This window comes from Acanthaster planci, linkage group LG05, assembly GCF_054643075.1.
Source record: "Acanthaster planci isolate LZ-2023a linkage group LG05, COTS_SCS, whole genome shotgun sequence".
Taxonomy (NCBI): Eukaryota; Metazoa; Echinodermata; class Asteroidea; order Valvatida; family Acanthasteridae; genus Acanthaster; species Acanthaster planci.
Genome location: NC_141781.1, coordinates 7344806 through 7362137, shown reverse-complemented (window position 1 = coordinate 7362137; position 17332 = coordinate 7344806). Strand labels below are relative to the sequence as shown.

Here is a 17332-nt window from a genome sequence, read left to right as displayed (position 1 = left end):
GCGAATAGTATTTAATTTGCATAAAACAGTCGTTTGATACTTGATTCTTCGAACATGAAATAGCCACTCCTCAACGTGTACCCATCATGCATCATCCATCATGGCAGCGCAGAGCGACGTGGACGAGTTGTTCGAGATTCGCAATGCTTTTTACTTGGGAAACTTCCAACATTGCATCAGTGAAGCACACAAATTGAAGGTATTAATTTTGGAATTAGAAGGACAGTTGCGACAGTACTTGTTCACTGCCATCAGTGGGCAGATGGAGCGGAAAAAAGCTACGAACCAACGCCACAAGGTCCGACGTCCGCCAAGCCCCACTACTAGTGTGGCACGGATCACTCCCGATCTGTCCTTAGCTTAGCCACACATCCGAATACGCAATTTCGTGTCGGCGTATTGAACATTCCGGCGCTCCCACTTATCATCGTGGGCGCAATTTCTTTTGCAAACGAACATGATTCTTGACCTTTCCGCTTTCTAAAAAACATTTATTGAATGATTTCACTCACATTATTCAGGTATTTTCCAGTCTTTTTGCCTTTATCCATTCAATCTAACGGGCTCGCTCTCTCAGTCGCCATCTTTAAAATAAGGTCATTGAGCATTACGTCACTTGACCCCTCATCGTCTCGACGGCTGTTCCATGTCAAGATACCTAAACTGCTGCCAAAGTTTTGGGAGAGCCCATTGGTACATGTAGTATCTTATCGCTCAGTCCATGTATTACATATGTCTTGACATGGAACAGTTTTTAGAAAGCGGAAAGGTCAAGAATCATGTTCGTGTGCAAAAGAAATTGCGCCCAGGATGATAAGTGGGTGCGCCGGAATGTTCAATACACTGACACAAAATTGCGTATACGGATGTGTGGGTAAGGATGGATCGGGAGTGAGAGTCCGTGCCACACTAGTGGGGCTAACATCTGCCCTGCTCCCACTGCCGTTCGCTGGTTGATAACGTTGCGTGGGAGCGGACGCCGGACATCGGATCCCAGTTCTGGGAATTGTAAATTTGGGGACTGTTCCTATAATAGGAGGGAGAGCTACATCTGACTGTGTCATCATGCACAAAATCTGTAGGCTTAATGTCAAAAAAGGGCAGGGTTTTTAGGGAAATTATGAGTCAATATGAGGGGAAAACTGTGTTATGACACATGCAGCATGGTGGACTCGAATTTGCATAGCAAGTTTATCAGTAAAAAAGTCACATTTTCTCACAATTTACAATTTCATTTTCCAAAATATAGGGTCAGTGCAGTAAAGAGAGTATTGCCTTTGTTTTTGGGGGAAACTTAACAGTTTTGTAAGATTGAAATGACAAAACATTTGGCAGTAGCAAAAAGTTACGAATCAGAAGCGATTGATGTCCAGGAATTTGTATATTCACAAAGATCTTCAGGATTAATACTCCCGTGTTAGTAGGAATCTGTGAACTTTCATTGTCAACGAAATCTGTAATTATTGGAAAAGTTTAGGAAACTTGGAGCACAACCATGAAAATAGTGCTAAAATAAAGACTCTGCTTCTGCTAATTTTCTGCTGGATTGTTCTGCCAATCTTTTTCCTATATGATCCAAGAAGTTGGTTTTGGTATATATCACTCAAACTAGTATTGGAAATTACCTAGTACAACTGGAGAATGGTAGGCTGATTAGTATAATTATAATTGGCATGAATTGATAATAATATAAAGATTACAAATTACACTGGATGTTCTGTTTGCTTTTTGGTTTTTAGCCCTCAACATCAGATCTCAAGGTAATGCGAGATGTCTTCATGTACAGGGCTTACATTGCTGGGGTAAGAAACTTCCTTACTTTGTTGTCAAAAGTCTTTGGCCATTCAATCTGATCTGATTTTATTGTACTAACGGTGCATTTTTATGAACCTTTTGTGTAGATAAAGCTTAGCTTTGTCCTCGTTTTTTTTGAGTTAACCCCCTCCCCATTCCTTTAAAATCCATGCAGAGGCTTTTGAAGAGTTTGAAGAGTTTAGAGACAAGCCACATGTTGTTTTATCGAGGCTTAATTTCTCTTGAAAATTACAGTACCCAAAAAAGTGAAGTGTAGAGGGATTACGATACTCTGGGAGGTTTCATGCAAAACAAGTAGCTATGTGTCCTGTTTCATTGAAAGAAAAATGAAGGTGGCTGGGTACATGTAGGTGGGCAAACTGTTTTTCTATTCCAAATTTTCAGGCGGAAAGTATTAACTTGAGATAGTGGCCAGTTTTTCTATGCTCACCTGTAAACATTTTCAAGTGACAACTGTCAGATTTCAACTGTTTATGTTAAATGGTGGAAGAAGACGTGAATGAAAAGTAGCAGGTTTCACAAAAGATCAAGCCATTTTTCAAGCTGGATGTTTTAAAAATTAATTATGTACATAAAATGTTTTAATATCCTGGATGTTACCTTACGTTTTTATACATTTTTAACACAAACAATACGAGTGATTTAAGGTTGGATCAGGTAATTGGAAACATACTCATATATTTTTGCTTGGCCTAAAGTACATGTCTGTTCCAACATTCAGAACAGGATCATCTGTGTCATGTACTGTGTATTTGTGACATGCACCTGTGCCTGGGGTAGCATACCTGTATTTGTCCCATGGGAGGACAAAATGTCACATAGAATCCCCTTTGTGACTTCTTCCTCTGTCTCCAACAGCGTAACTATGGCGTTGTGTTGGATGAGGTGAAATCTTCCTCGGCTCCTGAGCTGCAGGCAGTGAAGATGTTTGCTGACTACATGGCCTCGGCAAACAAAAGGTACTATTCAAATTTGAAAGCTACTTTATCTATTTCAGAAAAGAGATGGAACAAAGGGAATTGCCTTTGGTTTGGAAACTCAGAGATTAGAGCAATGCTGTACTTCGAATGTCTAGTTTCTAATGTAAGTTTGAGAAGGCTTCTTTTTTTTCAAAATTCAAGAACATATGTAATGCAAAACTGCTACAAACTGCTTGCTGACTATAGTGACCTAAAATACAAATCACAAAATGTGGAGGGCCTCATGTTTCGATCCTCGCATAATCTTGCTCAAGGCAACAAGTTTTTTAAAATTCTTCTGGAACTGTTTAGCTTTATTCACTTGATTCAAGAACATGCATGCCCAAGTACAAATTTTTTCTAATGGCTGAAACAGTTATTTGGATCACTGTAGGGCTGAGTCAATTCAAATAATTTACTATTCGAATATTCAACCTTAAATTTGATCAAATATATCCGAATATTTGGTCACACAGACCAGTAGATTGTTTATGAACAAACCATACGCATAATCAGTTACAATAACGCACACAGTACGCACATTATAATCAATATAATTGGTTAATTTTTGCTTGTACAGAGAAAAGATTCTTGCTGATCTTGACAAGAAGATGAGCTCTAGCTTGGACGTCAACAATGACACATTCCTTCTGATGGCAGCATCCATCTACTATCATGAAGAGGTGGGAAAAACTGCTTGACAGCATGTTGTAGGGTCAAAGGTCTGCCATGATTATCCATTGGAGCACATTCATCTAATGGTCAAAGGAGTTTATTGCTAAAAGAGGTGGGAAAAGTGACCAACATGATGAGGAATTATATGCATGTTGGCCTTTGGGTAAAAGTTCTAATTCAGTTTGACAGAAAGTTCTGCTTGCCCAGCTGTTTGCTCGGGAAAATCATCAATTTAAAAGAATTGCATTGAAGCAGGAGTCCCTCGCACTTTTTTTCCCCCAGAACTTTGATGCTGCGTTGAGGTGCCTCCACCAGTCTGAGTCTCTTGAATGGTGAGTTTGTCACTCTTTAGGATGCCAGTCTATAAAATGTCAGCGTCTCAAATTGAGTACACATTCCGTCTCTTTTGGAAGCCACATTGTGACTGTAGTTATTGTCAACAAAGGAAGCATTTGTCGGAGCTTAGCTGTGCCCACTTCAGACAGGCTAGTTCATTTGCTTGTTCCAGTAAAGTTTCAAAACCAGAAGTTCCTCATTAAGCTAGAGCCAAGAGTAGCGCTGAAGGAGTTGCAGCATTACATGTATATCCAGCTTCTTATCAGTGCTGTCCAAATGACTGATCTTTTGAAACAAGCAAAAGTTGCACATTGAGGAATCGAGAGTGATATTCAAAATGATTGTAACTTGCCACCAACAAACGGGTTCCTCCCCCCTCCATATTCCAGCCTAGCCCTGACCATTCAGACCTGCCTCAGGATAGATAGAGTTGACCTCGCCAAGAAGGAACTCAAAAAGATGCAGGAGAAGGACGACGATGCCACACTGACGCAGATGGCCCAGGCATGGTTCAACCTGGCTGTGGTGAGTGTGTTGGTTCAACGTTAGCCATTGCAATTGAATTAAGGTGCTCGGGATACTGGTGTAAAAGTGGCTTGTGAGTGAGTACCAAAATACCTATTACCTTTGACATGAAATTGACAGGACAGTAAGTTCTTGAGGTTGTTATGACAGATTATGGGACAATGTTCATGATTCTTTACCCTTGTCAAATCTCGGCTGTGTCTGAGATTTATGTCTTTGTTTCAACTTCCACAATCGGCTCTACTGCTGTAATGAGATCAAAGTATTCAGATTGGCCTCTCATCAGCGAGTTTGTGTAGCAGAAAATGACGTCCAGTTTGGCCTGAAGATTTAACCTTTAGGCGATCAAATTAGTGCAGTTTTAGGCATGAAACCAAAGACAAGAGATGAAGTGGAATCTGTGTTCTTTGATACCCTTTCAAGGGAGGTGAGAAGCTTCAAGATGCATTCTACATCTTCCAAGAGCTTGCCGATAAAAATGCCAGTACGCCACTTCTCCTGAACGGCCAGGCAACTGCATACCTGCAGCAAGGCAAGATAGAAGACGCAGAAAGTATACTGCAGGAAGCTTTAGAAAAGGTGGGTGAATGCTACTCGCAGTGCAGCCGTTAGCCCTCAACCCAACCCCCCCTCCCTTGCAGTGGTAGGGCTAGAAGTCAGGCGTGTCAGAGCAGCCAGCAACAGTGGTCAAAATTTGGAAACTTGCCACAAGATTCAAGAGATCAGCTGTCTCGTGGCCAGATGGACTCGGAGTCTGAGGATGTCCACCACCACTGGATCCAAGTGTTTTGACCGAGCTCCCGTTGTCTTAGATGTTTATGCTGATGCCATTGACTGGCCAATAGTAGAGGTTATTCACATGTCATAACATGACGGGCAAAAGCATTTCAAGAAGTGTACCATGTCCATGGAGGTGCGGGCATTTTTGAATCTGGGTATTTCTGTTAGCAATCTCATGTATACCAGAATGTTGAGAGACTTAGAAGGCGTGTGCACTTTAAATTGAACACTGACCGTCAAAAATCATTTGAGTGAAAATCCTCTATACAAGGTTGCGCATAGTAGTTCTACATCTTGTTCTCTTCGTCCGGGTTGGAGTCGTAATACACCTAGATAACATTGTCTGTGTCTGGTGATGCTTTTAACCTCTCATCCCTTTCAAAACGGAGGTAGCCAATAAAAGCTTTGCACAAATTGCTTTTGGACCAGTAAATTGTGCAAGATTTAAAGGCCTTCGAAAGTAATGATATTGTGGGAATAAACCAGATGAACGCAAAAATTTCTGGAGCCTTTCCTCAAGAGAATTCTTAGGTGAAATTGAGAACGCCCCGCTGCATTAGATGGAAAGCCTAAAAATTGTAATAACGGTCTGTACAAGTGTAAAGTGGTGACTGCCACTCCCATTGGAATTTTGTTATCCTTACACCTGTTGCAACAGTTTTACTTCCGAAAGGCTGCCAGTCTCTTTAGCTGTAATATCTACTCACCTAGCATGGAAACAATTCTGAATGTCTTTTATTTGGACACTTTCATCCTTGTAGGATAGCAACAACCCAGAAAGTCTTATCAACATGATTGTCCTGTCCCAACATCTTGGCAAGGCGCCAGAGGTAAGCCATTACCTAGTCCAGCTCTGTGTCCAGGCCAAAAACATGAGTATTCCAATTAAAAACCCTAACTCCCTAGGGGGTTCCCCAGGCCTTTGCTGCTAAATCCAACCAAGTTCAACGGTGACTCATTTTAGTTTCCTGCTCCATCCAGCGGAGTGCAACCTTGGGAGTTGCTGGGGAATTAAACAAAACAAAATACTTACCTGCTCAATCCAACAGGATCCAACAGAGTCCAACCGTGTCGCACAGTGCAGTTGCCGGCTGAACCCAACAGGATGTAACTGCCCATGTTATTAGTTATCTGCTGAGTCCAACAGAGTCCAACTTGGCAGGACTTTGTTGTTTACTGAGTCTAATAGACATCAACTGTCTCACACGTGTCTGTTACTGTTTCTATTCTATATCTTTTTTGTTTCTTTCTTTTACTTTATCTTTTCTTTTTTGTGTTTTTATTTTTGTCTTTATCTTTTCTTTATCTTTTTCTTTTCTTGGTTTTGTTTGTTGATAATCCCCAGCATTGTGTACCAGTAATCAAAACAAGGCACAACAGGGAATCCAACGGGGTCCACCTGCATGCATGTTCCCATTCAGTTGCCTGCTGAATCCCACCAGATCCAACTGTGTACACATTCTGTTACCTGCTGAATCCAACTGGATCTAACATGAAAATGTACAAGCCTTTACTGCTGAATCCAACAGGCTCCATCGGCAGTGTGGAATGGTTGGAACCTGTTGGATTCAGCAGGGTTAGGGATAAATTATCAAGCTAAAATCTTCTGCCCATTTATTTCACAAGTTCAACCAGACAGCATATAATGTTTTGTACACTAACAAGAAGGTGAACTGTCTGTGGAGGCAAAGTGTGTTGAGCTTGAACTCCTGGACCCTAGAGTCAGTACTGTAGTAGAGTACTTTTCCATGAGTACAAGTACTTTCCCATGAGTACAAGTACTTTTCCATGAGTACAAGTACTTTTCCATGAGTACAAGTACTTTTCCATGAGTTCAAATACTTTTCCGTGAGTACGAGTATGAGTACATTGGTTTGAGTAGGAGGAATTTTTTCTTGAGAGTTTGAGTATATTTTCATGAGTATGAGTATAGAGAAGAAGTACTCTAAGTACATGAGTACAAGTTCTACAAGCAGAAAATAAGCGAGTTATTGTGATGGTAGCACACAGGCAAGTAGAATGAACAATGTGCGAACTGTTTTGGCTAATGGCCACATTTTTAATTCATTGTATGTGCATTAGTACTGTAAGCAGAACACATGGGTGTTAGGAAGTTTTGTTTTTACTCGACAGGGCTATCAGGTTATGACCTCATTGTTGATACCATGAAATCCACGGATGTGGCTTTTCTTTATGTTAGTTATGGAGCTAAATCAACTGGATGCTGCCTTCACTGAAAGCCCTGACTGGGTGCTCGAGTATAGGTACTTTTCCACTTTGGTACGAGTACAAGGAAACTTCTTGAGAGTACGAGTACATTTTCATGAGTACGAGTACAGAAAAAAGTACTCGTGCACGAGTACTACAACACTACCTAGAATATTGCAAAATATAAAGTTTGGTTTAGAATTATGGTGCAAATATTGTTCAAATGACCCTGTCAAGTCAGTGTAAGTGGCATTTGTTTGCATGTAACAGAAGTTGGCTGCTGTGTTGCCTGCCTTTTTTTGAAAGTTGAAATTTTTGGCCGAAATAATATGTAACGGCAACGGCAAAGAGTGAAGTGCGTTTACACTTCTTGTGTTGACGTACACGGTTCACCTGTGCATATTGGAAAACACATACCAGGGAAGATGGAATTGTGCCCAGCAACAAAAGCCAAGGCGACCAGCTCCAAGGCGTGGGGTGGGGATTAGTCAAGAAGTGAGAGCTCTTATCCTGTTAGCTCAGGTGTAGTCTTATCACGATGAGGCTCCTTGCATGCAAGACGTGCTCCTGGTTGACAGTGATGTGTGGCATGGTGCGGTCTTTAGGGGTACTTAGGCACGGAATCTGTGTGCCTTTCATGCTGGTAAATCAACCTTCTTTTTTTTTTTATCTTGCTAACCGCCAGCATCTCCATGATGATTGATCAGATTTCACTGCACTTTAGTCTTGGGTAGGAGGACGTTAGCATTCAAGGGATGATGTGATCAATGAAATATGTGGCACATTAGGCTTGGGCACAATTTTGAAATGGTGAATGCTGCAAAAGTTGCTTAACTTGTAGCCAATGAATTCTGACCGTTGCTAATATGATACTTGAAGCAAATTGGATGTCATAAAACCTTCACGGCCAGATTCCTCAAAATGAGTCTGAAGCCATTTTTTCTTAGTGATCTGGTTGTTGTTTTCATCAAGAACACCAAAGTGGACTCTTTGTTTGGATGCATCACTCAAGTTAGCATCCTCATAAAAACGGACGTTATGTGGTTGAAAAATTGTCGAGGTCTCCTATATGTTAACTTTGTAAAGGATTCTTTCAAAGGCCTTTAATTCAAAAGTATCCCTGGCAACTAGATGTTCATTTACATTTTATGATCCAACTGTTGTGATTGAGCTGCGTGTGTGCAAATGCCATGACATTGCAAGTTTGCCATTAGCAGCAAATGCAGTTTTTATTTGCCATTTAACGTGTCTCAAGTGTATCTACTCTTGGTTGATGTTTATCATTGCACAATGCACAGTTTTTTTTAACTCCTGCAGTTTTGTCATGCGCTGAACGTTTTCAGTCTCTCTGTGCTCTTTACTTGCCCAGGTCAGCAACAGATATATCTCCCAATTGAAGGATTCCCATGCGAGTCACCCATTCCTTAAGGATTACCTTGCTAAGGTTAGTTTCCCATAGTTCCTCCTTACTCTCCTTAGAATATTTAAATCTGATCATGTAATTCAAGAAGTATTCAAGAAGAAAAGTGAAAAGCCCCATTTTGGGAGCAAGAGGGTTTTTTTTACCAAGTAACAATTTCCCTGGGCTGAGACAAAGCATGCTATTGCATGCATTAACATGTCTGGAGCAGAGTTTGCACAAGTCAGTTACAGATCTGCCCCCCCCCCCCGCCTCTTCCCTTCAGCAAATGGCTACTGTTAAAATCCCAGTAAAGTTAGACCCAGATAATAATGAAATACTGAAATGTCCAAGTTTATTCTTTCTGTGTTAAGAATACTGAAAAAAAAAGCATCCAAGATCCTTCTCTTTTCCAGGAGGCCTATCCCAGAGCCCCCTTCCCAGCAGGCATAATTCAGAGCCCCCTTCCCAGCAGGCATAATTCAGAGCCCCCTTCCCAGCAGGCATAATTCAGAGCCCCCTTCCCAGCAGGCATAATTCAGAGCCCCCTTCCCAGCAGGCATAATTCAGAGCCCCCTTCCCAGCAGGCATAACTCAGAGCCCCCTTCCCAGCAGGCATAACTCAGAGCCCCCTTCCCAGCAGGCATAATTCAGAGCCCCCTTCCCAGCAGGCATAATTCAGAGCCCCCTTCCCAGCAGGCGTAATTCAGAGCCCCCTTCCCAGCAGGCGTAACTCAGAGCCCCCTTCCCAGCAGGCATAATTCAGAGCCCCCTTCCCAGCAGGCATAACTCAGAGCCCCCTTCCCAGCAGGCATAATTCAGAGCCCCCTTCCCAGCAGGCATAACTCAGAGCCCCCTTCCCAGCAGGCATAATTCAGAGCCCCCTTCCCAGCAGGCATAATTCAGAGCCCCCTTCCCAGCAGGCATAATTCAAAGCCCCCTTCCCAGCAGGCATAATTCAGAGCCCCCTTCCCAGCAGGCGTAATTCAGAGCCCCCTTCCCAGCAGGCATAATTCAGAGCCCCCTTCCCAGCAGGCATAATTCAGAGCCCCCTTCCCAGCAGGCATAATTCAGAGCCCCCTTCCCAGCAGGCATAATTCAGAGCCCCCTTCCCAGCAGGCGTAACTCAGAGCCCCCTTCCCAGCAGGCATAATTCAGAGCCCCCTTCCCAGCAGGCGTAACTCAGAGCCCCCTTCCCAGCAGGCATAATTCAGAGCCCCCTTCCCAGCAGGCATAATTCAGAGCCCCCTTCCCAGCAGGCGTAACTCAGAGCCCCCTTCCCAGCAGGCATAATTCAGAGCCCCCTTCCCAGCAGGCATAATTCAGAGCCCCCTTCCCAGCAGGCATAATTCAGAGCCCCCTTCCCAGCAGGCATAATTCAGAGCCCCCTTCCCAGCAGGCATAACTCAGAGCCCCCTTCCCAGCAGGCGTAACTCAGAGCCCCCTTCCCAGCAGGCATAATTCAGAGCCCCCTTCCCAGCAGGCGTAATTCAGAGCCCCCTTCCCAGCAGGCGTAATTCAGAGCCCCCTTCCCAGCAGGCGTAATTCAGAGCCCCCTTCCCAGCAGGCGTAATTCAGAGCCCCCTTCCCAGCAGGCATAATTCAGAGCCCCCTTCCCAGCAGGCATAACTCAGAGCCCCCTTCCCAGCAGGCATAATTCAGAGCCCCCTTCCCAGCAGGCATAACTCAGAGCCCCCTTCCCAGCAGGCATAATTCAGAGCCCCCTTCCCAGCAGGCATAATTCAGAGCCCCCTTCCCAGCAGGCATAATTCAGAGCCCCCTTCCCAGCAGGCATAACTCAGAGCCCCTTTCCCAGTAGGCATAATTCAGAGCCCCTTTCCCAGCAGGCATAATTCAGAGCCCCTTTCCCAGCAGGCATAATTCAGAGCCCCCTTCCCAGCAGGCATAATTCAGAGCCCCCTTCCCAGCAGGCATAATTCAAAGCCCCCTTCCCAGCAGGCATAATTCAGAGCCCCCTTCCCAGCAGGCATAACTCAGAGCCCCCTTCCCAGCAGGCATAATTCAGAGCCCCCTTTCCAGCAGGCGTAATTCAGAGCCCCCTTCCCAGCAGCCATAACTCAGAGCCCCCTTCCCAGCAGGCATAATTCAGAGCCCCCTTCCCAGCAGGCATAATTCAGAGCCCCCTTCCCAGCAGGCATAACTCAGAGCCCCCTTCCCAGCAGGCATAATTCAGAGCCCCCTTCCCAGCAGGCGTAATTCAGAGCCCCCTTCCCAGCAGGCATAATTCAGAGCCCCCTTCCCAGCAGGCATAATTCAAAGCGCCCTTCCCAGCAGGCATAATTCAAAGCGCCCTTCCCAGCAGGCATAATTCAAAGCGCCCTTCCCAGCAGGCATAATTCAGAGCCCCCTTCCCAGCAGGCATAATTCAAAGCGCCCTTCCCAGCAGGCATAACTCAGAGCCCCCTTCCCAGCAGGCATAACTCAGAGCCCCCTTCCCAGCAGGCATAACTCAGAGCCCCCTTCCCAGCAGGCATAATTCAGAGCCCCCTTCCCAGCAGGCATAATTCAGAGCCCCCTTCCCAGCAGGCATAATTCAGAGCCCCCTTCCCAGCAGGCATAATTCAGAGCCCCCTTCCCAGCAGGCGTAATTCAGAGCCCCCTTCCCAGCAGGCATAATTCAAAGCGCCCTTCCCAGCAGGCATAATTCAGAGCCCCCTTCCCAGCAGGCATAATTCAGAGCCCCCTTCCCAGCAGGCATAATTCAGAGCCCCCTTCCCAGCGGGCATAATTCAGAGCCCCCTTCCCAGCAGGCATAATTCAGAGCCCCCTTCCCAGCGGGCATAATTCAGAGCCCCCTTCCCAGCAGGCATAATTCAGAGCCCCCTTCCCAGCGGGCATAATTCAGAGCCCCCTTCCCAGCAGGCGTAATTCAGAGCCCCCTTCCCAGCAGGCATAACTCAGAGCCCCCTTCCCAGCAGGCATAATTCAGAGCCCCCTTCCCAGCAGGCATAATTCAGAGCCCCCTTCCCAGCAGGCATAATTCAGAGCCCCCTTCCCAGCAGGCATAATTCAGAGCCCTCTTTCCAGCAGGCATAACTCAGACTACCCCCCCTCCCTTCAATATCAGTAGCCCCCTTCCCCTGGATAGCTATTTTTTTTTCCTCTCTTTTTTCCCCCCAAAACAAATTTGGATGGTGCAGACGGATCTTCTCGTCGCTGATGCAGTCCCCCATTCAAATGGGTGGTCACGTACGTGTAGTCGTGGTGCCAAGAATACATGTCCATGTACCTCCATAGCTGAGTGCAAATGAGTCTGAGATAACACGGTGGAAGGAGGGTTTTCTTTGCTTTTCAGTGCTGCCGGTGATTGTCCGAGCACACACCAACCCCTTGTCAGTCTCCCAAGCCCCATAACAGTTTTCTGAAAAATATCGTGTACCGAATTTATTCCCTTGCTCTCTGATTTTCAGTTCAGAAATCTCATGGGTTTCACAAATGCACTGCCTGTGGTTGTGCACTGTGTAGCAGCACAATACTGTCTTTTCTGTAATCTTTTCCTTTCTCTTTTCATGTCCAAATCCTGCTGGACCATGAACTCGGCAGGAAAGCATTGCTATTTTAGTCATCCTTAGTGGGTATTATCTTTCCGTTTTAAGAGGCCCTTTCAATTTGTTATTCAAATCACCTTACCGCCATTCAGTGGAAGATAGACGTAGGGATTTTAATTCTCTTTTGGCCCTTGTTTAGACTGGCCTGAGGTTCATCCACCCTTGAATAAGAAAAAACTCTCATTGTCATATACGATGATTTTAAACCTTGGGTTTCCTTGCCGTTTTTGAAGACGGTTTTGTAGAGGAAGACCGAGTCAGCTAATCAGATTGAGCACCAAGTTGTCATTTGGAAAAGCAATACGTGTCTGCACTTTCTGGTTCTCTGTTGCCTTCCTCCTTTTTCAAATTAAATTTGCTGTCAATAATTTGCTTATTTGTGTGGGTGAGTAAAGAATGGCAAAACCTGACAAATAAAGGTGTCGCCATGGGGATGAACTTCAGATGGGCGGAACAGAGAGATGCGTGCGTGGACAGGTGGCAAAAACCTGCAGGTGCCCTCTGTAGATAAGTCATCATAAGTGCCCACTGTGGACAGGTGTACACATTGGACAGGTGGTCCAGCTGAACTGGCCATGTTGGGTGGTCGCATCGGGCAGGTGCCAACGGTGGATGGAATGATCATAATAAGAGGATGGCTACAGTGAAAACTGGCCATGGTGGAGAGGTTCCAAGATGGCCATGAGAGGCCAATGGCTACATCAGCAGATGCCCGTAATAGACAGTTGCCTGCAGTGGATGAACGGTTACGGTAGAAAGTTGGCTACTACAAATTTTCCACTCCATGGTCTACATTTCTGTCTTGTTCTTTCACCTGAGCAAAGCTGGGTGATATAATTAAATAAAAAACTCTGATCATGTTCGGCTGCTTTTATTTTGGATTATTAAACCACATTTTAATGAAGGCTTTAGCCAATCAGTAATCCAATTAACATCTGCACAGCATTTGCACATATGGCTAGAAGATTTGTGCTTGTAACGGTGAGATTCAATGTCAGTGCTACATGTTAGTAATTTGCATAATGGGTGATGGTTGTACACTTAATAATATGTGAATGGTCTGGAATATCAATCCAGGCAGTCTCAATTCACAGCCATGCAGCACGTGAACACATGGACAAATCAAAACAAATCACAAAATTAACTGCAGTAAGATCCTAATCTAAATCCCATTCACAATCCGTAGAATTAAAAAACATAACTAACTTCAAATGAACACTAAAGACTAGACTTAGTATTGACAGAATAATAAAACAATTCGTGAGATTTTTTCACCAGAAAAAAAAAAAGAAAGCTTTCAGGCATTTTAGTGACGATTTCCAAATAAAGGTATACAAATCAATTCAAGTGAAAAGGAACACGCAAAACGTGATACATGTGAAAATTGAAACCAGAAATGTTAAGGACAAAACACAACCACAATTAAATTTACATGTACATAGATTGCAGTGCTGATCCTTAATGCGGTTGAAGCGGACGCACCCGCCCCAGCTTTAAAGAACTGAAAGAACAGTGATTCCACTGAAGAAGGGGGTTGTACAACCAGCATTTCATAAATTTCCAGCAGGTGGTACAGGCAACTCCAGGTTTTTTACTTGTGCTCTTCAAAGTCTGCCAGCCGTTGTTAGCGGTCCCAGTGCAGCAAGCATTGCTCGGGTTTGCCTGACTGTCGCATAAGGAGGATCATTCATGCAAGCATGATGTTACGTTTTTCTCCCGACTGGCGACTGTCTTGTGCCTCTGTTGTTTCTGCTTATGTGGCGGAAATCTTGCACTTAATTAGCCAGTAGACAACCTGTAAAGTAAATGCTCCTGTCATGTGCAGACGGGCAGTCAGATTGATGAGGGAATGCACTTTTGTAAGGTTTGCTTTGAAAGAAAAAACTTATCGAAATCCAGGGAACAAACAACCCAAAGATGGATGGGTGTTGTGGAACTAGGATTGTGGGCATGAACATGCTTACACCCCCCCTCAAAGAAAATGTAATTTGTAGGTTCTCAAGTAGAAATGTAAAGGAGGGTGCGTTTATTTTGGCACTATCTCTGCCTCACCCCCATCCCAATGTATTTTTAATTTCAAGAAATGGGGTTTCTTCCGGTAGAATTTCATCAGCTAAGTACGACGACCTGAGCAAAGCCAGCTTTGCAAAGAACCGTGAAATTCTTAATTTCCCCCTCTGCGCAAATCCCCTCTCCGATCATTGAGGAAACTGCTTTGCCTTTCAAGAAAAGTCTTATAAGAACTCTCAAATGAGATTTTGGTCTCCTCCATCCTGCAATTTTCCTTCATAATCCCACAATGCAAGCTATTCTGACTTGAATGTCGTCATGCCAAACTCTTTTCTAGAGAGCGAAACTCTACTCTTTTCTGACAAGCCAGACAAGCATCAGAATAACATTTTTTCAGTCAAGTTGATTGAATCGCCGTACTTGTACCAATCCAATCGATTTCCTTACCAAACTCTCTCAGTCTCACAAAGGGCTTAATTCCACTCTTTTCTTCTGGGAATTATTTAATGGCTCTGTTTACCATTACCAAAACAGCGTACAGGTACATGTATATCATGGGAAAGCAAGAAATTTGTTAGGATAATCTTCTCTTCCTTCGTAGTTTTCCTTCTTCAGCTGAAGTTCTTCTTCCCTGTCTGTAACCGATGAAATTGAGAGAGTAACCCCTTGTTTCAAATTGCGATTTGAGTAGGACTGTGTTGGTTGGATGTTGCCACAAGCAGTCAGAGATGCTGGGTGAGGTGTTATATTGGACTCTGTGTGCCCAAAGGAGTATTCCGAGGATAATTTGATTTCGGTAAATTATACCTTCCAAAGCCATTAGTAGGCGCAGAAAATGGACGTAATTTAAGCAGTGGTACTTCCGTTCTGACACAACACCGCATTAGCCCATGGGCCACCTGAAACCTCCTCCGTTGATCACATGATCTCAGGCAGTGACTCTGAACAAAATTTTGACCCAAGAGTCGCAGTGTTGCTACGGGGAACACTGATTGCCCTGTGACAGTTGTAGCAGTCTCACACAAATTTCACTGTTTAGCTCAAATTGAAAGAGACAAGATGAGCGCGTATGCGACTAATGAAAATATATTATAGACATATTATCATGCACATGTATTTCTGGTTGTAAAACCAAGGATTTCCTCCCCAATTGTAGCTCTGCAGTTCACAAGCCTGAAGAAACCTTGTATGCTTGAAGAAGTCTTTGTATTTTTTATGACCTTTAAGGTTATTAAAGTTCAGTAAGTTCAATAAACACAAGTTCCAACAAAAGCATGAAATCCTTCCTCCATTTCAAATAAATCCTTGAAATTCTGTCATCACTTAAAACTGTAGTTACCTTTTGGTTTGAATTCCTTTATCAAACAGAAAACACTAGCACTGGTGCGTTTTTGTATCACTTTTTGCATTCAGGAGGCAGAGTTGGATCGTTTAGCCAAACAGTACGTCTCAGCATCTGCATGAGGTAGGGGACCAGACCGCAGCCAATCTACAAACCACCACTGACTAACCTGGTTAATACATACCGTTATACTTGTTCACCCGTAGTTACGAAAGAAAATCTTACCCTTGATAACATTGACGGTGTAGATCGGGGGGCACCTGGAAAAATTCCTAAGGCTATGGGCGCTACATGTCACTGTTGTAGCTTACCTGCAGCTTTGATCTAAAGAGCTAGGACAAATATTATGGCATCTGGTTACTGAATTTGTAAAGAATCATCGTAGCAACCGTGTGAGCAAAAAGCAGAAGATTGGTAATATTTCTCTACTTCCAACAGAGAAGTACAAAGAGTGCTTGTTGATTTATACACATACTTGTCCATTTTTCTTTAGAAATCCCAGGAAAGATGCTTTGATTTAATCCCCCATCTGTAGAAGAGCGAACCAGTCACGACTTGCCCTGAAAACCCTTAATAGAAATCCAACGAAGCCTTTTAGTTGGTTTTGAGAGCTTAATACCAACCCCCCAGACACACTGGATTTGATTACATGGCCGATAAAATCCACGACTCTCCGCGACCACTTTCTGGCAACCTGTGTCAACAGGTTTTTGGTTTTTATTTCCCCCACAGTTTTTTTGTTTGATTTTCCAATGGAAGATCTGAGAAGAAAATGTTTACAAAAATTGTGTTTTTCCCCTATCGCCTGTTTTTCCTGCATTTATTGTTTGGACGAGGTATGTGAAACATTGTTATGATTTCAATTGTACATTTTACCAGTAATAACCTTTTTGAGGGTTTTGCTCTATTATTGCAAACGTATTAATTTTATATTGTTCCAGCCTGTACACTTTTTGCTTGAAGTATTTGCTTGGGATAAGATCAAGGTTGTAGGATACAGTATCGATTCTTTTAGCAATTGTTAGTCATGGGTCTTGGGCCTTTATCAATAACCTGAGAAGTGCATGTTTTGGGGTCTCATAGTTGCAAACCTGATCCTGTTGAACTGCATGTATCTCTCTCGACATATGTGTTGTTGACGTAGTTTCAGACTACCAGTTATTCACACGTGGTTCCGTGACGCACGCCAATTTCTTTTCCCACTCGGTGGGGTTATGCCATAGTCCCATCATGAAATAAGTGCTTGTTTCTGCTTTCGGGGTCATGGATAACTCAAAATGTACGTGTATTTCCTTGGTATTTCATCATGCTCTTTCCTTATTTGGAGTGAGTAGTGCACCCCGTCTGTATAGTCGATATTAAGTAATCATTTCGAGCCTCTCGACCAATCAGAACGCTGGATTTGGCCTCATTAGCATAATTTGTCGACTATACAGACGGGGTGCACTACTGGAGTGTAAAGTTAATACTTGTCCAGCATTGTTCTCATTGAAGAAATGGGACAAATAAAACGCCTGCAGTAAAGCGGCTCAAGTTTGTGAAGTTATCGCTACCGCTGTCACTTTCATTTTCAAGTATATGTATAGCATGGGAATGAACACTTCTTTTTTCATTACAAAGTGCCAGATTAAAAAAGATGTCCCATGTTTGATTGTGGTCTGCATGTCAGTGTGACAGCCACGTCAGGCTTTTTACTCCATTATGTTAATTTCGA

The 17332-nt window shown here is 43.7% G+C and overlaps 1 protein-coding gene across 1 annotated transcript; it reads left to right on the top strand.

Annotated features, from left to right (window-relative positions):
* Positions 1–54: 54 nt before the first annotated feature.
* Positions 55–17160, top strand: cope (COPI coat complex subunit epsilon). The gene is made up of 10 exons (XM_022251090.2): positions 55–199; positions 1740–1802; positions 2674–2774; positions 3355–3457; positions 3732–3781; positions 4175–4310; positions 4734–4889; positions 5852–5920; positions 8668–8742; positions 15690–17160. The coding sequence occupies exons 1-10, from the start codon at positions 101–103 to the stop codon at positions 15738–15740; spliced, it is 903 nt and encodes a 300-aa protein (XP_022106782.1). The 5' UTR covers positions 55–100; the 3' UTR covers positions 15741–17160.
* The last annotated feature ends 172 nt before the right edge of the window (positions 17161–17332 follow it).